The 23538-nt window shown below is 38.8% G+C and overlaps 1 protein-coding gene across 1 annotated transcript in view; it reads left to right on the top strand.

Annotated features, from left to right (window-relative positions):
- Positions 1–21179, top strand: part of ABHD17C (abhydrolase domain containing 17C, depalmitoylase) — a 28862-nt gene extending 7683 nt beyond the window's left edge. Inside the window, exons 2-3 of the mRNA XM_064668959.1 lie at positions 16808–16987; positions 19672–21179. Of these exons, the coding sequence (XP_064525029.1) occupies positions 16808–16987; positions 19672–19891 (400 nt within the window). The 3' untranslated portion in view covers positions 19892–21179. The remainder of the gene's footprint in view (positions 1–16807; positions 16988–19671) is intronic.
- The last annotated feature ends 2359 nt before the right edge of the window (positions 21180–23538 follow it).

Below are 23538 nucleotides of genomic sequence, written 5' to 3'. Positions count from 1 at the left end.
CAGGCAAACTTCTCGTATCTCTAGGAGTCAGTTTGTGGTGGATAATTGAGGTTGCTGGAGACAAATACTGGTGAATTGAATAAGCAGTGACCCATTTGCTGCTGCTTCATCTTGACTGCCCTGCCTTCCAATTTTTAGGTGAATGATTTATATTGGTCTTGCACACTCAGCTGACATCTGATGATGAAGCTGAATTTCATTCCTGACTCCGAGTGTTTTGTTAGCGTTGTTTTTTTCAGTGTTTTGGGACCAATGGGAAGTGTGTGATTGTAAACCCAGGAAACACTGCATGAACACAGAGGAATAAAGATGCTTTTAATTGAAGGCTAAGAATGTAGAATGGGATGGATGGATGATGCATAGTGTCAGCTTAAGGTCTGAGGAACATCTTTGCATTCTTTATTCCAAAGGCTAATTTGAGAAAAATGGGTTATTGTTGCTTGCACACTGAGCTCTGCTGCCCACAAGCAATCACAGAAAAGTGCAGGCGTAGGCCAGTTGTACAATGGCAGCACTATATTGGCATTATCTGTATACATATCTTTATATTTTTTTTTAACCACTCTGTTAACTTTACAGAACAAAGCTTCTCCTGCTGGCACAAAACACTGTGGTTGGATTTTCTGACTATGAGACCAGATAATACAAAGGCACAAAACTGGGCTAAACAGCAGGATCTGGCTCAGTGCCCGTCCACCTTCCCACCCTTGGTTTCATGTCTCCTGATGGGCACATGCATGTCTTTGGGAAAATCCCTACAACCATTAAATAAATCTGGAACCTCTCAACTTTCAAAAAGGGGAATTCCATGCAGGTTCACAAATGAAAAGTGATGTTGATGTGGAAGATGAGGTTTTAAGTTACTACACTTGCCTCAAAGTCTAGAGGGAAAAATTTAAATTAGAGGTAATCTCAAAGTATTGCCTCTGGTTTTTATTTTGTATTGCAAATTTGTTAGAAAAACTTAATGTATGCTTTCCTGACAGTAATATTATTTATTGGTACAGTCTCTTGAAACTCTTTCTAGGTGAAAATGTCATTTTTAACTGTTGATTTGGAATTGATTGTTGGATTAGACAGTTCGGGCTATGCTTTTAGGAAGATTTGTGTTGCCATGCCTGATTAAAAAATTCTGCTTACATATAGAAATATTACTTTGAGAACTTTGACTCACAGGAGCCTTATTTATCAGCCAAGGCATGCAGCCGAAATGAGCTGCATAGCTCAGTGTCTGGCAAAAAACCCTTCTCAAGGCATGCAGTGCCAGCCAGTAGCTCAAAGATATTCTTTCTTTGTTATCATTATTACTATTTTTCAGGATACTGCCACGTATCTTAAGATCCCAGTACGTTTGACCGGTGAAATTTAACTTTTTGTCATGACATGGCCATTTCTTTTTGTGTGCAGCAAATGAACAACTGGAGTAATGGATAATGGGATCCAAACAGTCTGAAAGTTCTGAGACCAACTTCCAACACATTTCTCAGGAAAGCACCCTTTAAATAGTATGGTTTGAAATGTTTCTCTTTTAATAAGGTTGTTTAGAATGAGTTTTGCTCAGATTATGGGATCTTTCCTAACTTTCCTCCTCTCTGTGAACTTCTAGTTAGCTTTGCTTTGACTCTCCTCATAGAACTAGAAAAATGGTGTTCTGTATCAGCAAAGAAGTGAAACCAGCTGTATGTTTTTTTTCCAGTGTGCAGATAAACTGAGATAAGATTCAGATTATTTTATCATTATTCTATGAATCTGAATTGCTCTTTATAATAAATTAAACAAGACACGTTGTCTTAACTATTGCACTACACAATAAATTGCAAGCCTCAATAACGTGCAAAATAAAAGATAAGCCAACAGTAATAATGAGTGGACTTCTGCTGAGCATTTTGCATCCAAAATGTTGTATGGAACCATCTATACTTTAAGGGAAATCTTGAGAAGTGAACTTGCTGTCTTAAGCATTGGACCAGTTTGTTTGTGCAGAACTTAATCCTTTTCCCAGCTCTGTATAGTCTTCCCCAACATCTGATGAATTTATTTGAGATGCTGACTGTATGACAGGCTGGGAAAAGCGGCATCTTTCAAGGAAATGGTCTTGGTTTTGAAGCATGTTCTCCAGGGCAAATTTACAAAGGTCTTCTCCAACATGCTATTTGTTCTTTATATTAATTTCTCACAAAAACCTCTGTATGTCTTTTTAGTGCCTTTTTTTTTTTTAATGAAGTAGTTAATTTTGTGTAATATTAATTTTGGAGGTGTTGCCTGGACAGTTTTTACCTTGAGGTAGCTGATCAAGAGCCAGTCAATCTCCTCCTTCCCCAAAAACTGAAATGTACCTCAGCTTGCACATTACACATTTTTAAATAGTATTTTTTTATTGCTCCTTACTGCAAAAAGCTTGTCTTTTCCTGGTAAAGCATGGGGTTTAATGTGTGTTAATATTATGGAAAACGTTAGTGTTTCAGTTTGAGTATCAGCATCTTACCAAGTTTAACAAACTGTACAAGTACCAGAGTGGTAGGAAGAGGTGGGGTAGTGTTTCAACTATTTTTGTGCATTCTGGTTTATGCACATGTAACCTTTGCCTCAGACTGGTTAATAAGTACACCAGGAGTTAGCATGCATTGCAGGCAGCACTTTCTGATGCAAGAAAAGCACCCTCTCAGGAGTCAGTTTGGTCGTTTAAGGTATTAAGTGGGGTTTCAACCTTAAACCTGACCAATATCCCTGAAAGGTTTTGAGTTTTGCTGTATCTCTGCCAGTGTTCTCTGATAAACCCTCTGCCCTCTCCCCTGAACTCGTGCTAATTATTCGTGTAATTTGATGTTCACTTCTAAAGCCCACTGTGCATAAACCCAGTACAGTTAGTCCTTTATCCTGTCTTTGAAATTTGTACTAAAAATCAATCTGATAATGCAGAAACAACTGTCTGTAAAGGAATACAGGCACAAAGTTGTCTTTTAGAAAAAGAAGTGGTTCTGATTTGTATCTGCATTAACCAAGAATGAAGATGACAGAATCTACTTGAATATAATTTGGACCTGAATTATTGATAGATCTGGAATGATATGACAATCTTGAAAGATAAGGTTGTCATAATTCCTCCATGTTCCTGCAGTTTTGTAGAGACGGTTGTACAGTCTCCTTGATTTATTGAGTTCTTTTCTACCCTGAGATTAAGGAAGTTGGTGCCAAGTATCCCACCCTTCCAAATTGGATGTCCTTCTGTCAAAGCTCATCTAAGACTTGTAGATCATTTTGTGTAGAGCATTGAACAGACAGTATTGATAAAAATAAGATCTGGCACCTTCCAATTATTTCAGGAAATTACTCTTTCCATCCAAAAATCCACTTTACATAAAACCTAAGGATGTTTCTTACCTAGATGTAGTAGCAGGAGAAACTGCACTAAAAACTATTCTCTTTGGTTGGGCTTTCACAGCAATTTTCTATTTTTCTTTTTTATTATATTGATATGTGTGTTAATCTGAAATAAAGGTACAAATATTAGTTTAAATTTAGCTCATTTAATTACTGGAATTTTGAGGGGGAGAGGAAGATTTAACAGGCATCATTTGTCATCCTTTACTCTGTTTTTCTTCCTTCCACTACGGCCAGTACTTCTGGGCATAGCCTAATGTGAACTATGTTCTTTCCTGCTCTTCACTCTAGAACTGACCAGATTTCCTCTTTAAATACTTTTTAAAAGTCTCTTTAAAAATTTCTATTTTGTCTCTGTCTTGAAAGCTTTATGATATTAGGAGAAAGGGAAACACTACATTCATTTGTAAAATGTAACTATGTGCAGAGATAAATAGGAAAAAATGTGTGTTGGGGGAGAAAACAGCAGTAGTTTATAACTAAAAGTGCCCTTGTCGTGAAATGGTGAACTGCAGAAAACCTACCTGGCCAAATGCCAGTTTGGATAGTAATGTAGACATTAATATACTTCTTTTCCAAGCACTGTGCTGTTATCTGTTATTTCAAAAATAGAAACTCAGACAGTACAAGACTTCCTTATGCTGTGCTGGTTTACTGGGAGGCAGTTAAGTGCCGGTGAGGCATGGACTGGAATTGTTAACATTTTTTCCTGCATGACCAGTTGTTCTGTGGTGATACTGCAATCAAGTAGGGAGCCTGTGTGCTTTACAAGGACTGCATCATAAATAGAGGCAAATAGGGTAGTGATTAACATCAGGAAGCTGCTGTTCATTTTTATTTTTTTAAATTTCTAAGATGCATCCACAGGTCAGTTTCTACCTTTAGCATCAGCTGAAATAATGACCTTAAGTGATTGCATTAACAGTTGTCCTTGATCCACTGCTAGGTACTTCTGCTTCTTGTGGAGTAGCTGTTAATTGTTAAACATCCTTTTTTGGTGGGAAAAAGTTGACTAGCAAGAAATCTTTCACCAAAAAAACTACAAAAGCAATTGGCCCTGTTAACTAGGTATGTTGGCAGAAAACACAGTATGCAAATGTGCTGGTTAACCATTGTTAAAACCTCTTGATTTGCACAATCTGAGCAAAATGTCTTTTACTCTGTAGACACTCGGATGATCCCAGATAAGGCAGCTGGATAAGCTGAATAAGTATATATGACCTGGTTTCAAGATTTAATTTTCTGATGTGATTTTAGGAAAGTTATGAAAAAGTTAGTACCTTCCTGAATGTACAGAAGTACTGTTCCCTTTTTTTAGAATAACATTTGATGCTTTAAGACAAGTAAAGTTTAGTGATGCTAATTTTTTTGCATGTAATTAAATGCAGATATATGTTTCTGTAGTAAATTACTTTTTTGTGCTGTCTTTTCAGATTCTTAGCACAAGGCAGGTTTTATGTGCACTTCAACCAAACAGAAGTACACAGAAGAAACTTTGGCTCTGTGATAAATTTTACTGTTCACAATTCTAAGTAGTTTTTACTGGGAGGAGGGATTTAGCCCCTAGGTCTGTGATGATAAAGGCTGTGGCTAGGAAATTTGATTTTTAAGCTCTGAACTAGTTATCTGTGGTCTGCTGTTCTAGAACATCTGGTGCTGTTAATCCTGGTGATTGCTATATATTTTTTTAATCATCTTAGGTTTATATTGACTGTTACTGGGGGTTGAACATTGATTGTGCTAAAAGTTCATTAAAGAAAAATGTGCAAGAGGAAATGAAGGGTGAAACAGTGCAGACTTTAATATTTGCTTGATAAAGTATAGATTTCGTGGACCAACAGGTAGAGTCAAGTCAGCCCATCTTTGAGTGACAGGAATGGAAGAACTTCAGGATGAAAGGAATTGATGAGTCTGATTTAAAAGTCAAGTGCTGATATAAAAATGGCACAGAGAAAGACAGAACACTGAGGTTTTCTTGTCTCTGGAAAGATGCTGGATGAATCTTTTCTAGTAACAGATTGCTTTCATGAAATGACTGTCTTCCATTTGGCAGTTATCACTCTTGGTATTTGTTAGAATATTTAATGAATCTGTCTGAAAATGGATAATTGAGAGAGACAGAGGAGACTTATCAGGAGGGTTGTGTTTCTCTGTGAGGCTGCTTTTGCCACTTTTTGAAAGCAGATGCTTAAATGTATACAGACTCAGTGTAACAAAGCTCAGTTTGTTACAAGTAAAGTAAATTGGTGTGTGTTTTTTCCACTTACCTGGGGATGGGAGAAAAATAGAGGTTACAGTGTCACTTATCCAAGTAGGATTTCTTCCTGTTTGTGATTCATAAGACGTGTCAGTGCAGAGGAAAGGCCTCTGTTGTTTTGCTTTCTAAATCAAAGTACTGCCTTTCTTCAAGTCTGTAGAAATGGTTAGAGTAACTCAAAGAAACGTGAAGTGTTTCCAGAGAATTGCAGAGTATTATCCAAGTGGGATATATGGTCTCCTGGATAACACAGGCCATTGTACTTCTTTGCTTGGCTTGTGCATGGAGCCCTTCAGTGTTTGTAAGATATTGCATTTCTTTGAGAGAAGCTCATTCTTACTTAATAACTTTGTTCTTCTACAGCATTTGAGCATATTAATGTAAGTATAAAAGGAGAAAGAAATCCAAGTGCCAGCTGAGTCATCTTCATACAATGCTGGCTGCTAAAATACTCATTCTGGGGACAGATGGATTCATCTGCTGTTGGTGCCTTTTAGGAACATTAGACCAGTTCATTGGCATCGACCACTTTTGTATCAGGACCTCTCTGCCATTCCTGTCCTCCATCCTGCCTGCCTGCCCTCTCATCCCTTTTCTGTCAGAGACTCTCAAATTACTGCCAGAGCTGTACTAATGCTTCTGGATGGGAAGAAATGCTGCATCCAGCTTGTCTGCTCACATACTTGCAAGGCCTTATCCATTCCAGCTTCCGTGTAATCCTCTGGGGCTCTGGTTCTGGTGCTCTGTGGGAGACACTACATTCAGACTCACAGGGATCTTGGAAGAACAGTGTGAAAATGTCAGCTGTAATAGGATTTTGGATACAAGCACCTGCTGTTTGTTTAGACGGTTCAACTTTTTCTTTGTTCTCCCCTCTTAGCACTATGGTGATAACACTTGAATATTTTACCAGCTTGTGTTTTAGATAGAGTTGCAATTGTCTGTAAGTGATGTAAAAGGAAAATGCTACACCAGTGCTGCATATTTCACATTTAATGGCTTGTAAGCTGTATCAAAGAATTGTAGCAGAAAGTCATTTAATGTTGTTAATCTTTGAAAATGTGAAGTTCTTTGTAAAACCTGTAGATTAAATAGCTTTTACTTAGAGACTGAAGCGTTAATAAAATGACAATAAACAGATGACAGAGGATGCAAAAGCAAGGCAAGAATGGGGAAAAAAACCCCAATAACAAAATCAGGCAAACCACAAAACAGAAACTTCCCACACAAAAGAAAATGTTAAGTAGTTAGTTAAGTTAAAACAGTGGTGGGACTAGTTACCTGAGTAGTTGAAGGACCAAGATCTATAGATATCAAACTTTTTGAGTGGTGTGCTTTGAATTTTTTTCATCTAACCTTCCAAGTATTCGTCCCAAAAGGATTAATCCCAGTTTAACAAACCATTTAATTCTTCTAGAGAATCCAGACAACTAACTGCCTTCAGCTGAATTTACATATATACTGCTGGTTTAAGATCCTTAGGTCAGGAATACCTTTTTTATTAGTTACAGTGTGTGTGGCTAACCGGCTGTGCAAACCTGCAGGTGTGACATTTTAGGTGAGCTTTGCAGTTTGGTTAGTTTTAGGGTTAGTCCTGTTTCATTGTGTGCTTACACAGTGATAAGTATTTTCAGAAGTTACTGCCTGATATATTGAAAGAAAACTTAACTGGCGCCATTTCTTTTCATCTTGACTATTGTGGTTTGTGCACTTCAGCAGTTATTCCCTGCTTTGTGGCAGCTGAGCTGGACCTGGTGGAAGGGTGAAAGTGTCAGAGGTGGGTGGAGGCAGCAGCTCTGGTCAAAAGCTGCTGCGCTCCTTGGATAAGTAATCCCAGCTCGTGAGTCAGAGGCTTAAGTCTGGCATAGGTGCAGCTCGTGGCAATTAGTGCCACAGCAGGGTGGCCTTCGACTCCAGTGTGGTGCTGTATAGGTGCAGCTCGTGGCAATTAGTGCCACAGCAGGGTGGCCTTCGACTCCAGTGTGGTGCTGTAGGTGTGTAGGGGTAAGGAGAATACAGCAGAAAGTCGGTGTTTGATGTGAGGAGTCAAGGCAAGAGCAATGCTCGAGACTGAGGTGTCAGAGGTGCTTCAACAAACAGATGGGAGTACTGAAAGAATAATACAGTGCTTCTAAACAAAAATGCTTTGAGAAGTGTTGGAGAGCAGCACGATTGCTTCCTCCAGGCTTGTAAACCCTCAGTTTCCCAGTGCTGAGCCAGGGCCGGTGAGGAGGGTTATGTGATGGGCTTGGGAGGTGAGCCAAAATGCATTGGCTCACTGGGAATTTTCAGCCTTGGATATAAGGCAAGGCTCTCCAGTTTGGAAGTAGCTGAAATCTAAGAAACAGCTATGAAAGCACAAAACTTGTGGGAATGCATAACCAGCGTTAATATTTACACTCAGGTTTTCTTAATGTCTCCTAGGGAATCAGTTTCTGTGTTAGTTGACATATACTTGTTTTAACTGAAGTCTCTCTTAAAACATAATGTGTTTAGGTAGTTGTATATCATCAGATCTTTCTTGTTCTTCATAACAACCATTATTAGAGGTACAGTTCTAGGGAGTGGTTTACTCATTTTCCAGCTTTTGAGTGTAGGATGCCCAAAGTGAAAGTGCAGGCTTTTTGCAACAGTAAAAGGATGGTTGCAGTTTTAATGTCACGTTAAGTGTTCGGGAGGAGCACACTCATCTGGTCTTAGCTCTTCTGTGTTATAGAGCATAGGTGCTGTGTGCAGTTGAAGTAAAAGTACCCCTGGAGGATTGAAATGAGATAGAAGCTGGAGGTGAAGATAAATAATTCCTCACTTCAGAAGATACTATAGACTGAGCTTCTCTGTGAAAGTAACTGAATTTTCTCTGCTGTCTCAGCTTATTTGAATGTACCTCAGAGACTGACTATATAGGTTTTGTACAGCAGTTACAGTAAAGAGTATATAATAGAATATAGCTGACTGAGTTTTTGTGAATTATTGATGTTTTGGTCATGAAAGATAGTTCTTAGTGACCAGTAAAGGTTTCCTGTCCTCTGTATTCCAGGTTTATTTGCTACAGAGCATCTTAATTGAATGCAAAATACTTCATTAAAGTGAACTCCAGTGCTCTATTTTTAAAATAACTGGAGTGAAAGATACATTTTATTATGCCATCTCAGTGTCTTGAGACTAAATGGTGTGAATCAGGATTGCTCAAAGAAAGCACTTTGTAAGAAGCAGGAAACTATGAAGAGTGGAGAGCTTCCATGCATGTTCAAAACTATTATCTCATGCCAGTGCTGGCTGCAGAACTCCAGCTGATTTTTAAGGTTGCAAAAGCAAAGAAAGTTGGAGGCAATAGGAATTATGCTTGAATATATATATGTGTATATATATATATATATGTATATATACATAGCTCCAATTTCCACTGCTACTAGGTTCTTGTATTTCAACTTACAGTGGGTTTGGATTGTATTTGCTGCTGTGATTAGAGAAATAAAATAAATAACCCCCTCTAAATGTTGGGAGTTTAGGAGTTTAGGAAGGTGCTCACTCCCTCTGAGTTCACTGAGTATTGGAGTGTTATTTGCCTTTTGTCATAAAGTAGCAGAATGGTAAAGGTAGGTGTTCAAACCGATGGCTCAGCCACATCATTTTACTGGATGTTTTACAAGAGTCTTTTTTGCTTGTCATTGGCCTTCTTGCTAACTTTGACTTGATATGAAAGAATTAATTATTGTAGAGGAAAAGTCACTCTGTTCTATTACATCATCATGCCCATGGCACAAGTTCCTGCTTATTTCAATGCACGTTTAATGAAAACTGTTTCCTCATTCCCTGCTATCTAGGGAAAAAAACTCAAACAACCAAACAAAAAAAACCCCAACAAACCCTCAGTCAGGCAGAAGCAACTGTTCCAAATCTGTTTGTTGTTTATACATAAAACTGATACTTCATGTGGTAGACAAATGAGCAATCTATCATAAACCAAACACCAAAATGAGTATCCTGGGTTATTGTGGTGGTGAAAAGTTGTGTTATAAATACAGTTGGGTTCTCAGTACAAGAGAAAACAAATGGATTTTACTTTTTAGCTCCTTAAAAACATACCAAAGAGATCTGCAAGCACAGATTGCCGATTTTCTGCCCATTCTGCCTTTTGTATCACAACAGTTTGTTACTGTTCAGGTAGCTTGGAAGAGATTTCTTCCAGAACACAAGTTTGCAGAGGTTTTCTTTCCTGGCTGATGGTGTGTGCTATCTTTTAATTTTTCTAATGCTCTTACATTTCACTTCACTTTTGACTCCTATTTCTGAAAAATGCTTGAAAATTTAGAATGGATAGATGCAGTTTGATTGCAGTTGTTAAAAAAAATCTCTGGTGTGAGATCATTAACTGTAACTAGTTGTGGTGCTAGAGCCTGGTTTATGAATGACAGAAGAGAGACCAGACTGGATCTGTACCTGCAGGTTGCTGCTCTGGGCTGGTGGTACAGTGGTGGTAAGTTGGCTCAAAAATGTGTGGTGCAAGATAAGCACTTGGAAGTGCTGCTGTGGTGTGGTATGAAGTCCTCCAACAAAATGGGTGCTGAAGAGGGAAAAGGAACTTCCTCATAATGATAAAGCAGGGGGGCAAAAAAGAAGGGAAGTGGATTTACTGTTCAAGAGCACTTGGTTTTCCTCTGAGTGCTGAGCAGTTTTACTTGAGTTAGGGAAGGTGTTTCCCACTTTGACACGTGACATCCTCAGGAGCCTATGTTTGAGGTGGATGAACACAAGGTAGTTTAAGGCTGTATTTGAAAAAGGAGCAATTTTTTTAGACAGACCAGTATTATTTGGATTTTATATATAAAAAAAAAGACATCCAGCTGTCACCCCAAAGCTACTCAGTGCAGATTAGCATAAATCAGTTAATTTAAAATGTAATCTCATTATAGTTTGTACTAGGGAATGCTGTGAAATATCATTTACCTGGTTGTTCAGGGCAAACTTGCAGTGGGTGGCTCCACTGCTCAGCAGTGTGTAGATCACCTGCTTCTGTCATGGTTGCTTGAGCTCACCAGTGATATTCAATAGCCTTGTTAGGACTTGGTTGAACTTTGAGCACAGTTCTCAATATTTGATAACAGATCATTGATAGTCACAAGACAGTAATCAAGAACCAGTTGAAGTGATTCATGCTTTGGTATAATTAAGTTACTGTACTGCAAAGGATCATCCTAAGAAGTGCCTAAAAGTTGCTTCCACTTGATCCTTTTATTTATATGAAGAGATGGTACCTCACTGGATTAGTGCTCCAGTCACAAAATCCAGCAAGCCTGTAATAGTGTAATATTTGCTGATAATTTAGAAAATAGCCCTTAAGAGGGCATTTTGAAGAGTCATAGGTTCATTCTGTAACTCCAGCATTAGTTAGCCTATACTGGTTGGCACTGGGGTTTCTCCATAGCATAACCAAATGGCTCTCTGGTGTGGCAGATTCCTTGATTAAATTTCTCTGGCAGCCATTTAAATTATTTTGAGTGTGAACACATTTGTGGAATTGCTTGTCTGCTCCTATGACAGTGTGCTGGGATATATGCCAAAAAAATCTGTCTCTTTTTTTTTTGCAGCTTCATAAGACAGAATACTGTACAAACCATTTTGGCTCTTACACATGAAAATGTGAAATCAAAGATAAAGTGTGGTGTACCTGAAGTGGAATCTCATAGTACTTGTAGACTTGGACAGGAAGGAGGTAGAGGAGGAGGAAGGCATCTCATAATTTAAAGAGTCAGTGTCAGTAAAACAGTGAGGAATTTTAGACCTATGTTTGTGTGAATTCAGGGAAACTGGAGAAACTGGCACAGAGACTCTAGCTGTGTGCCAGGGTTTCCTGTGAATCTTGAAATTTGATTTTTCTCATTTGACAGTTGCTGTTATAGTTAACTCCAAAAATCCTTAATCTAATGCCTTCCTCTCAATTTAACGTTGGCATTTAGGTTGCAAATCAGCTGTAATTTCTATGGTATTCTGGCTGACATGCTGGAGTGGTACTTGCTGAAGCACAATGCAAAATTCAGTGTTTTGTTCTGATACAGTAAATTTCTTGAAATAATCTTTATTGGCTGAACTGCTAGTGTTGATGTATTTTAACATAAAAGGCTCACAACATAAAGTCATGCTCAAGGTACACAATCTGCATGCGTGACTTTTCCTTAATTGAGGATTTTTGTTTTTCTTTCTATTCCCAAAATTAGATTTTTAGATTTATAGCAGATTAAATTGCCACTTATCTCTGAAAATGTACATGGATATTTTACGGAAGTGTATCATGATGATGGAGGAGAACCTATCTGTGTTTCTTGAAAAGCAATCTAAATTCCTCTGGATTATTAAATTTGGAGATAATGCATTTTGAAAAGGGGATAAACAGTATGTTGTAACAAATGGTTTTGTATAAACAGACAGAAGCAGACTTGAATAGGTTGTGAAGAACTGAGGACGTGTGTTCTAGCAAAGGTACTCTAGAAGTCACTATTTCCTCCAAATGTGGCATGATTGGTGTCATTCTTGGTGTGTGCTGTATTTTCTTTGTCTTTGAAATGAATGATTTCATTGGTGTTCTGCTGGAGAGGGGAGTGCCCAGTTTCAAACTCAGTCCCCTTGCAGGAATGCAGGAGCTGGTTACCTCATTTTCCTGGCCTTGTATATTTATGTACTGTGTTGTAAGGAAGAGCTTGACCATCACTCGATGCCTTAGTTTAGGAGCAGTTAAACAGCAGGCCTCAACAACATTATGGAATGGGTTTTGTGCCATCAAAATGCTCTGCCTGGATAGTTTCTGTGGCTGATCTTGAAAACTAATTTGTTGCTGTTGCTATATCCATGCTGCTCTATATGCTTTCCAGTTCAGGTAAGGGATAATGGGACAGCAAGAACCATAAGAATTCAAACTGAAAATATAAGGTGTGGTTAACTTCCCGGATTCAGTAAGCCCGAAAAAAGAATTGGCCTCATTACTGAATATGTATTTGGCACCTTTGAGGATTGGCACAGATGCTGTAGCTTTGACCGTGAGCATTGCAGGGCTTCAGCTGTGTGACATGTCTGTAGTCCCACAGCAGCATTCCACTGGCACTCTCAACTGAGTAAGGAGAGAGTAAAAATAGCAGTGGTAAACTTTCCATCTGTATCGCTCGAAGCTGAAGCCCCGGGGGGGAGGAGGGATTTGGTATCTTATGCTTATAATTAAAGATGCTTTATGATAATACATAGTTTATACATAGTGCTGTCAGCCAGAAAACATTAAGTACTGTGCAGTGGCAGTTGATGCCATTATCCATGTTGTGTGAGGAAACTGAGGAGGGACGTGGCCCAAACCACAGCCATATGGCCGTGCAGATGAACTACAAGTAATTGTGTCCCATCCTCCTTCGCTTTACTCGCTGTCAGCAATATTCCCAGTCTCCTCTGTCCCATTGACCTGCTGGCGTGACTGAGGTCTCTTATTACTCTGTGCAGGAGTAAGTAAAGAGTCTGGGGTGTGGATTCTTAATAACCAGCTTTGGTGCACGTAGTTCATGCTGGCATGGGGAGACCAGAACTGCTGGTAAACCTAATTTGTTTAAATTGAGGCAGTAACGTGGGGGGCTGGAAAATAACTACTATGACTGTTAACTGTAGAGTGTGTTGGGGCCTTTCCTAGACCTGGCCTGAAGTTGTAGGTACAGACAGCTGTACTTACTTGTGAAGGTTGCTGGTTTGTTTTTTTTTCTACACACATAAATGTAATCTGTAAGCCACACAACATACTCATGGGTTACTGAGAGTGGAATAGGCTGGAGAGCTTTGAGCTTTGCCACCTGATAAGTGTTTGTGGGTAAGGGGGAGCAGAAGTGATTGCATCATTTATGTAGCAGTAGCTGCAGTTCTCAGTAATGGAGTTCCCTCTGGGAAAAAAAGCATGCCTATCTTTTCTAATTCTTTCTTTTTCTCCATTTTCAAATCGGTGTTTTGCATGTGCCCACGGTAACTGAGTTATTTTCCTCTTTGGCTGTGCTGAAGGCTGGTTTCCATGTTGCAGTGTTGCCCTGCTTGTTTAGAACTCTCCGATGGGCTCCACAGGAGAAGTGCCCGAGCATATCCAGAAATTTAACTTGACTCTCCTGCTCCGTCGGATGGAGCTCTGTTTCCACAGAGACCAAAGCTTGTATGTTTCAAGGAAGTTATTTTTAGGAGCTGCTGTTTAGCTGGTGGAAAGACTTTCTTCCTTAATAGGCGGGCAGATTGTAACCGGATTCCTCTTTTTCCAGAGTATCTTTTGCCTTTTTCTGTCACATTCTTTCCATTTTTCTCTGTTGCTCAGTTATCCTTTCGTTGCTGCCTTCTCACCCATGTCTGCTCTTCCTCTCTTCTCTTTCACTTTCTGTATCACTGTTCCTGTTGTGCAAGGATCTAATACCACAAGGAAGTTTGCAGAGAGGGAGGGAGGGACCCAGCCCTTGCTTTAAGCATGTTGTATTTTAAAGATAAAATCCCCAGGTCGGTTTGTACCCCAGCTGAGCGGTGCTTGCTGAGTCACCAGCTGGGCAGCGTTTGGGAGGACAGAGGATCATGGAGCCAAGCCATGGCCCTCAGCTCTGAGGACCTTGCACAGGTCAATTATTCATGGCCCTCATGAGTTGTCCTGTGTCCTTTGGCCTTGCAATAAATAAATTTTACTTGTAGCTGTTTCTGCTGATGTTTGCAGTAAGCTTAGTGTCTCACTTGTTGATTGATGGCCTAATGGTGAAGGGCTTAAAAAGATAAATCTGTTACAGTAACTTGTCTGTCTTGGAAAGTTGGCCTGTCCTTAAATAAAACAGTCCCAGAGATTCTTTTAGTTGTCAGTCAGTAGGAATACAAAAATAGAAAAGACATTTATGTAATGGTAGGCTAAGAGTGCACTAACTCAGTGTCCTAATCCCTTTTATGATTATTTCATTTGTCAAAGTTGTCACGTTGACTTTCTATGGAGTTGGATACTGAATAGTTGTAGCATTTATTTAATGATGAAGGGCTACTTTAAGTTTAGAGATCTCTGGGGTTTTTAATGACTCTGTAGACTGTATCTGACTTTAACTGGCATACTAAGAAACTGAGATTTTTCAAACAAAATAACATCAAAAGGAGTGAATCCAAAGCAGATGAATGTTGAAGAAAATTGCTATACTTAGGCAATTGTATGTGTTGAATTCTCTTGCCACCCATTGCTGTCCTGTTACCCTGTGATTCCCATTCAAACATCTGTTTCCGTATTCTGCTTGCAGTGTAAACCTTTTAGAAAGGGAACTTCATGCTTGTCACGGCACTGGAGTTCAGGTATTGCAAAACCTACCAGCATTAATATATCATTCCATCGCCACTGAAGTGCCATGTAGAAGATCTTGTTTCAGTCCTGTTTTCTTGTATTCCCTGATGTTGATGCATTTCTGCCTGTCTTTAATACGATGTAACAGCTGGTCCATCAGCAGATTGGATGCCTGTGCTGCCTTTGGAGCTGCATGCCTGCAGCCCTCCCCACCCAGCACAGGGAACGAAGCCTGTGAGGACAAGACTTCCCTCCAAGATCTGATAACTGAGTCAACTGTGCTCCTCTGTGTGCTGGACTATATCTGACACTAAGGGAGGGGAAATAAATCTGCTAGAAGAGCTTCACAAGATCTCTTTAAGAACATCAGGCCGTGTCTGTGGTGATAGACCACCAGTGTGAGCTGCTGCTTGGTTACCAAGAGGATAAAATTTTACTCCAGGGAGATATTTTTATACAGTTGCTTATTCATATTATGGTAGATGCCAAAAGCACCCTTATGCTCAGCAGTATAGAAATACTAAGAAAAATTCAGTTTCACAGAGGCTACAATCTAGTCTAGTTATACTTCATCATAAAACGAGGCAATCTTGACAGCCTGTAATTGCATGATTAGTACTGGATTATTCTTCTATTGTAATTGTAATTTTAATTATTAATTGGTTATTCTTCCATTGTAATTTTTTTCTTCTGCACATACCAAATCAACCATTTCATGCTTGAAAGCTGAGTACTCTCCAGGCCTGACCATACACCTTGCAAGCAGCTTTGCTAGGAAATCGAAACCTTCCAGAGACGTAGGGGGTATGGCCTAAACTGTAGGGTTTGATTTTCATTGTCAGTGACAGCAGGACTGTCGACAGTGTAGACAGGCAAAAAGACATGTTCTGCACAAATTTATTTTCTACTAGAAATGCATTCTCTTCTGCACTTGATTATTCTTTATACAGCTTGCAGTAGAAAGTGGAGTTACAGATAAAAATCTTCTGGGTAAATATTTTATAATTGAGTAACAGCTTTGATTTGCAGCTTTTCTAACAAGTTGTGGTGGCCAAATGCTCTTCACTTCTTCCTATCCACTGTCACCTCCTCCTGTGCCCCTTCCAAATTCCTGTCTATTTTGCATACTTCAAGTGAAAACTTAGTCTCATCCTCAAGTTTTTTTGCAGTATGAAACAGCACACAGGCTAGGACAGTATTACAGACTAAACAGGAATATCAGGGAGCCATCCAAGACTCCCTGTGAACCCTGAATTTTGTGGAGTGATGTATCTTTATAGTTACAAAATAAACTTGACACATTTTAAACTAGAAAAGAAAAATGAGGAATAACTTATACTAATCAGAAATTGGAAAAATTAACAGACCTGTCTTTGCTGTCTTCAGCTACACTAACAAGGCAGTTTTGACTTTTTGTTCCAACCGCATGGAAGGAAAGGTGGGCAGAGGAGTAACTGTTGTGTTTAATGGTTGAAAAGGTCTTTAGCACCTCGGACATCCAACTGAAATTCCTGAGAGTGACTCTGGATAGGGGGAAAGGTCTGATTTGCTGTGCTGTGGAGTGAAAAACAAGAGCTGTTGATAAAGAAGGTGAAGATTAAGGAACAAATTGACATTCCTTCTTTGAGGACAGTTCTCTTTAACCTTTGTAATATTTTGATTATTTACTTTAATGGACTGCTTTAAAATTTAGATGTATAAGTTCATGTCTCCTAGAAACAGATTTTAAAGAGCTACAGAGGAAAGGGGGGATGCTCCTAATTTTAGTTTCTTTGGTTTGGTTTTTGCTTCTGTGATGTGAAATGTGTTGTGTTTTGGATTTTTTTTTTTTTTTTTCAAAGGGATCTTTCTTTTCTCTACAGGTATGGGGTTAGTCCTGAGAATATCATCCTGTATGGTCAGAGTATTGGTACTGTCCCTACAGTAGACCTGGCATCTCGGTACGAGTGTGCAGCAGTAATCCTTCATTCTCCCCTCATGTCTGGATTACGGGTAGCTTTTCCTGACACTAGGAAAACCTATTGCTTTGATGCTTTTCCAAGGTACGTATAAATGCTGCAAAGACGGTTGTTCTATACTCAGCACGCTCTTTACATGTTTAAAAGGGACTAGTATGCAAATAGATACCAAGACTTGTATTTGTTGCTCCCTGCTGGGGATCGTGTAAGATCCCGATGTTTGTGACCAAAGCAAAGTAAGTCGCTGTCCCTGTTTTGGAAGATTTTGAGATTGTTTTAAGAAGCTCTTGAATATTTTACATACAGAAAACTATATACAACCGGTTTTAGGATAAAACAGTTGCTTTTATAGCGTGGTGCTTCATTGGAAAAGCAATTGCAGCAGGCCTAAATTAGAGTATCCAAATATTTGGGAATAGTAGAGGTCCTGAGAACAGCAAATATTCCAGGAATCTTTAAGAACTCAGTTTAAATTATGGGAGAATATGAGAGGGGAATCCCGTCTCTCTGTAGCAGGGCATATAGACCTGGGGGCGAGGAGGGGAGGCACAGGTAAAAACCTTGGTGGTCCATGGAAGGGAGAAGACAAAACAGACACTGAAGTCTTGTGCAATACTTGGCCTTGCTTCAGGTCATGCTTGCAATAAGTCTAGTAAGGGATATTTATAGCATTTCTTATGTTTGTTTTATTTTGGTTACAACAGATCAAAGTTAGAAGGTGGAGGAGGCCGTAGGTACAAATCTCTAGCCAGAAGAGCTGGAGGGAATGGTGACCAAGTCATACTGGCTCTCACAGTGTCCATGCCCAGTCCCCATGTTTAGAATTCTTCCAAACAGGTTATTAATTAAGTAATTAAATTGTTGGAGGTGCAGACAGAATTTGAAGCACTTATACTCCAACTCATTCATCATCCTCAAACCTGAAATCCAATATTTACAAATGCTTCTGCGGGAGCAGGAAAAAACAAAGCCTTAAAAATAGCTCTGATTACAGAAGTAACAGTGATTAGTTGTTACCAGCCAAATCAAATAACAGTTTTAAAAAGAAAAAGTGGAAGGGGAAACAGTGACAACAGATGTACTGTAGCACTTGAGTATTTTGTTCTTGCCCTACTGAGCTTTTCATTGCCGTCAGTCTGACTTCCCTGGTACTGGGAGCAGTGAAAATAAACAGCAGTGCACTTTATGAATGTGTGCAGCTCAACTGTCTGTCTTCACGGTGGGAAGCAAAATAGTTCTGTGTGCACCTACAGTGAATTGCTATTATGTGCATTTTATGTTGGGACTCTGTGAGAGTTTGGTCTCTGTAGATTTTTCTAGCTGCAGAGTCGTGTGGCTGAGAATACTAAGTAAGGCTAATGTGCAGTTTAAATACTGCTTTATGAGTCGCTGAGTTGGCAATGGGACGCCTTCCAATTTTCTGCAAAATACAAATATTATCTGGCTTAATGGTCTGTGAATATATGTGAAAAAAAAAATAGTTTCATTATCTGAATACTGAAGTGAAAGGGGTTTCCTACAATTGAGAACTTAATATCTAGCCATGAAAATTATGCATAAATATCTCTGTAGCTGTATGTAGCTGATACATCTGTCACATTGTGGGACTTCGGGATAGACCTTTTCCTTGGGCTTAAAACTTCAGTTTTTATAGCATGTTAAATATAAAATATTTGCAGTTTACATTTAGCTATGATATTAATTTGGGGATGAAAATTATGGGGAAAACTAAAATCTGCATTATTCTGAGGCCTCTCTTATGTTGGAATTTTTTCCTGTATGCAGCATAGTTGCACACAACTCAAGTTCCAGACAGGAAAAGTGAAATAGGCTACATTTTAAATAGCGCCTTAAATTACTTGAATCCTGCTTTTTTTTTTTTTTGAGAAGTATTGAGACAGGCAGAAATGTGTTTACACTCAGATGTTTACTGGAATACCAGTGGCGGTTCTCTAGAATACTGAATGCTGAGGTTTGTATGTGTGAGGCTTAGTGCTTCAGTTTACATCTTAGTTTTTAGGTAACTTTATAGTTTCATAAAGCTTCTCTGAACCTGTTTTTAAGTCAGCATATGCTGGCATCTGTATTTTTTAAATAATTTTAAGCAGTCTTGATCATGTTGTAAAATCAACAGTCCTGCCAGAATTGGATGCCTCCATGTTCTCCAGGAGCAGGAAAATCCAAACACCTTTTATTAGGTAGGATAAAGAAGTAGACTTGTCCTTCTGTCAAATCGAATATTACCAATATTCATTTTTCCACCCACTTTAGCTGAATCTGCCTAATTTGGGGGTTCAAAGAGAGGTTCAAGCCTCATGAACCAAGGCTTTGTTTGTTTGTTTTTTTAAAATGAAATCTTATGACTGGAATGTAGTTAATTAGTTCCTAAGCTGTTAAATTGGATAGTGATAATGTGTAATATGAAGAGTCCACATTTGCAGCATGTCCCATGGAATCTCACTTGCCTCAGTGTTTTTTGTAATAGATACACCCTCTGTTTTGGTGGGGGCTTTTTGGTGCCAAACCTTATTTGCATGCTGCCCATTCAAACTTCATGTTGTTAGCACTGGTGGGATGGTGGTGATGGCAGTGCAGGCTCCTGTTTACACGTGTATTTTGGGAATGAGCCTTGTCCCATATCACTTTTGCACAACTCCAACGATTTGCAGCCATTTGAAAACATGCAGTGGTAACTGGATGTATCAATCATTTCATGGTATGAAAGTTAAAGCCCCGAACTGAGCTGTGTTTTCTTTTCCTTCCCCCAGCATTGACAAGATCTCTAAAGTGACCTCTCCTGTGCTGGTCATCCACGGTACCGAAGACGAGGTGATCGATTTCTCGCACGGCCTGGCCATGTACGAGCGGTGTCCGCGAGCGGTAGAGCCCCTCTGGGTGGAAGGGGCTGGGCATAATGACATAGAGCTTTATGCACAGTACTTAGAGAGACTAAAACAGTTCATATCTCATGAACTCCCCAACTCCTGAAGAAACCTACCTGATTTTACCTCAGTTACTGTGAACGGAAGAAATTACCTGTTTTTGCACATGCTTTAACTGGATAGCTGTAATAGCTTTATACTATGAAGAAATGCCCTGCCTTGAGGGTGTTCTAATCAAACATCTGATGAAATTTGTCTTTTATATCTGGAAATGATTCTACTAATGCACACAAATATGGTCAACTACTGTAATTCCAACAATTTTTAGCTTCGTTGCCCTGAAGGAAGTGGGAATCCTAGCTGCTTATGGGGACACTTTTTACCTAGTGCTGTATTAATCGAAGATCAGTTTTCTCTGTCTCACTTCAGATCATTTATAATTCTGTCCTACAAAGACTTTTTCCCCCAGTGTTCTCAGTGTGGAGAACACAACTGTTATGAGCTACAGCTTGTTCTGAACAATCATGGGTTCAATCTAAGGGAGTACTTTCTCTGTGAAGTTTCTAGCTGTGGTATTGTAACTGGAAAGTTATTGTGATGAAGTTCCCCCTCCTCCCTTCTAGTGTTCTTTTGTTAACTTACTGATCTTCCCAAGTAAATTATTTAAATATACTTTTACCTGAAAATAAACAAACTACTATATGGGGCTAAACTCTGTAACGACCTCTCCATTACTTGTATAAGCATAACTGGAATATTCTTAAAGGATCTAGGGACAAAACTGCTTTTGTTTAAAAATAAGTGTGTAAATTTACTATTAGAAAACTCATTTTAATATTCAGATTGTCTGAATAATAGCCATAACAGACATTTCCTTCTGTAAAGCATTCCTGTAGACTTTTTAAAAGTACTGTACATATTTGAATTTACATTGTGCATAGATTCTTAATTGGTAGTTTTAATTTAAGTCTAGTTACAATAAACTGCAAAATTCTGGTTTGTATATGATTGAATACATTTTGTTAAAATATGTTTTTATCCCTATATTATTTTGCTATTAAAGTTTTATAAAGTTTCCAGGACAAAAAAAAAAAAATTTACACATTTATGTTTTGATGAATTATGTAACTAAATTTTCATTGAGCTGATCTTTTTAGTTTAGAAGTAATTTGATTCTTTGACACTGGAATCGCACAGATTATGCATCAGAAATGCAAAACACTTAAAAATTGTTACACTGCTAGCATAGGTCTAATTTTTCCAAATTTAAAGGCCTTAAATGTACTGTAAGCCTCAGATTGTTGTATAAATTGATCGCGATTGATTGCAGTTCGTGTCCTGTTGCTACAATGCAACACAGTGATTGTAATGGAATAAAGGATGCATGGATTAGAGCTTGCTCAAGTTTTGAATCTTATTTGGTGCATAATTTTCATACACAAGGGAAGTATAAATACAGATTTCTTGATAGAGCAACCTGGGTATGTAAATCAGTTGTAAAAGAGATTATGTTTAAATGGTGTTCAGCTGGTTTTAAGTAATGAAAAATCATGATTTGTTGCCTGGAAGAAATGTTTGAACACAGTTGTTATGAATCCTTATAATAGGCCTGCAGTTAATTTTCAGCACTGCAAGTGTGTATTGTCTTTGATTATTGCCTTGGCCCTATTTCTGCAAAAGGAGAAAAACTGGTATTTTCACTTACAGTGGAGGGAAATGAGGACATGCATCCAGCTTCATGCCATCTGGGTCCTTAGGCTCTGGATTTGTGCATCTGTGTTGTCTAGTTGGGGAGTTTTAAATGTCCCAGGCAGCAGGGCCCCTAGCTGTTGTCTTGGTGACTCTTCCAGCCAAAACTGGCAAGTTTTGCCTATTCATCACCTCAAGCTCACCACTTCCTCCTGTATTTTAAATAAATGTTCAGATACATGTTTGATTTTATATCCTATTTATTGTACTTTCATAAATCCACAGTGGGGTTTTTTTCAGTGCATGCTTCCTGAGACTATAGCCCTGGGAGACAAAGCTGCTGTCTGTGGTACAGGTAGTCAAGGTAACTTTGAGTCAGCCTGTCAATGTAGTGACTTGGGGGATTTTTGCCTAATTGGGCACTGTTTTTTTTCATACCCAGGTTGAACTTTGTGTTGCTCTGAAACTTTAGCCTGCAATGTTTCTTGTCCTTATGACCCCTTATAGCCACCCTTTTACTTAATACAAACTCGTACATTTAACCTTTTCCCTATAAATTGATTTCTTTGATTACTGCTTTTTCAACACCTGCAGTCATTTTGTGACTTGTCTTTGCAGTTGCTTTGCATTTTGTCAGTATTCCTCTGCTAATGAGAGCCCCAGATCCGAATTCAGCATTATTGTATGTGTCCTGTGGTCTCTGCACAAGCAGCCTGAGTTCACAGTGTTCTGGATGAACATGAATTTCCACTTGGACTATCTTATATTTGCCTGAATTCCTGCTTAACTAATTCTCAGAGGTGCCTCGCTAATCTGGTTTCTGCATTGTCTGTTTTGCTTTGTGAAGTTAATCTGCATTTAAGTAACACAGATGTTTTGCTCTTAATTAAAATGTTAATGACCTATCATTGATCCACTGGTATGGATCTTCTTACCACTATTTTAATTCAGTGATTTGTTTACCTGTTTGGTCCCTTAAATAATATTCCTTGTAGCCCAGTTCTCATCCAATAGTTCTTCAATTAATTCTGATTTTTTAATAATTTTCTGACATATGCTATACCCAAAATAAATCCTGATAGTGAGCTGCTTTATATTGTAAACTTGTATCAAAGCATCACTTTCAGGCATTTCAGAACACTACTGGTCAACCTTAGAACTATTAGTTGAATAAATGTGGCCAAGTCATGAAGCTGCAGTTAATCCGTGACAGTGGATTTCAGGTCTTCATTTTTTTTAAAGAAAAAAGGGTTAGAACAGAGTTTTTAAATGATGGGAGAGGAGATAATGTGAGGTTATGAAAAACAAATTTTGGGCTAAAAAAAAAATTAGTCTGTTCCAGCAAACTGCTAACACTCTGTCATTTAAATGTATAATATGGGCCTTTACAAGAACTTGTTATGCATATTTTAGAGCTATCAAGGTGTCACTGTAAAAATGGCTCTGTGTGCCTGGATAAATTATGCAACGGGTCTTCCAAGGGTGTGAGTGATCAGTAACATTTTATTGTTGATGGGGATGCTCTGTCCATTTTTCCTGTGTGACTGACCATTTGTGTTCATGTAGTACAGCCACTGATGAGGTATGGCTTGTTCACAGGAAGGTAAGGTCTGGTACATCTGTTTACTATCACTGGTTGTCTAACGCTTGCACTTTGAAAAAGCCAGAGAAGAATATTTGTTACAACTTCAAAGGTGGCATTTTCCAAGGAGTCTGATATGTATCCTTTCAAAATTTATGTAACTGTTATAAATTTAACTTGTACTCACATGGAGGCCTGTTACCTGTGTTGCCTCTGCCGCGTTTTTGTTCCTCGTTCTTCCATGTCATTCCTGTAACTTGTGCTCTGCTCGGGGCACTGGCCCTTTAGCTCTAAATACCCAAACCTGTATTTATGCTTGGCATTGTACACATCTTCTATAAACTCTGTATTGTATTTGCTTTTTCTAAATGGTGCTAAACATAGAAATAGAGACCCAATGTACCTGCTTCCTCTGGTTATTCGTTCAGCCGTAAACCTTGATAGTTCTCATTTGGAAAGTGTTTTCTCCCTTAGGTCTGTTC

This window comes from Pseudopipra pipra, chromosome 12 (genome assembly GCF_036250125.1).
Source record: "Pseudopipra pipra isolate bDixPip1 chromosome 12, bDixPip1.hap1, whole genome shotgun sequence".
In the NCBI taxonomy this organism is placed as follows: domain Eukaryota; kingdom Metazoa; phylum Chordata; class Aves; order Passeriformes; family Pipridae; genus Pseudopipra; species Pseudopipra pipra.
This window is presented reverse-complemented; position numbering and strand designations above follow the sequence as displayed.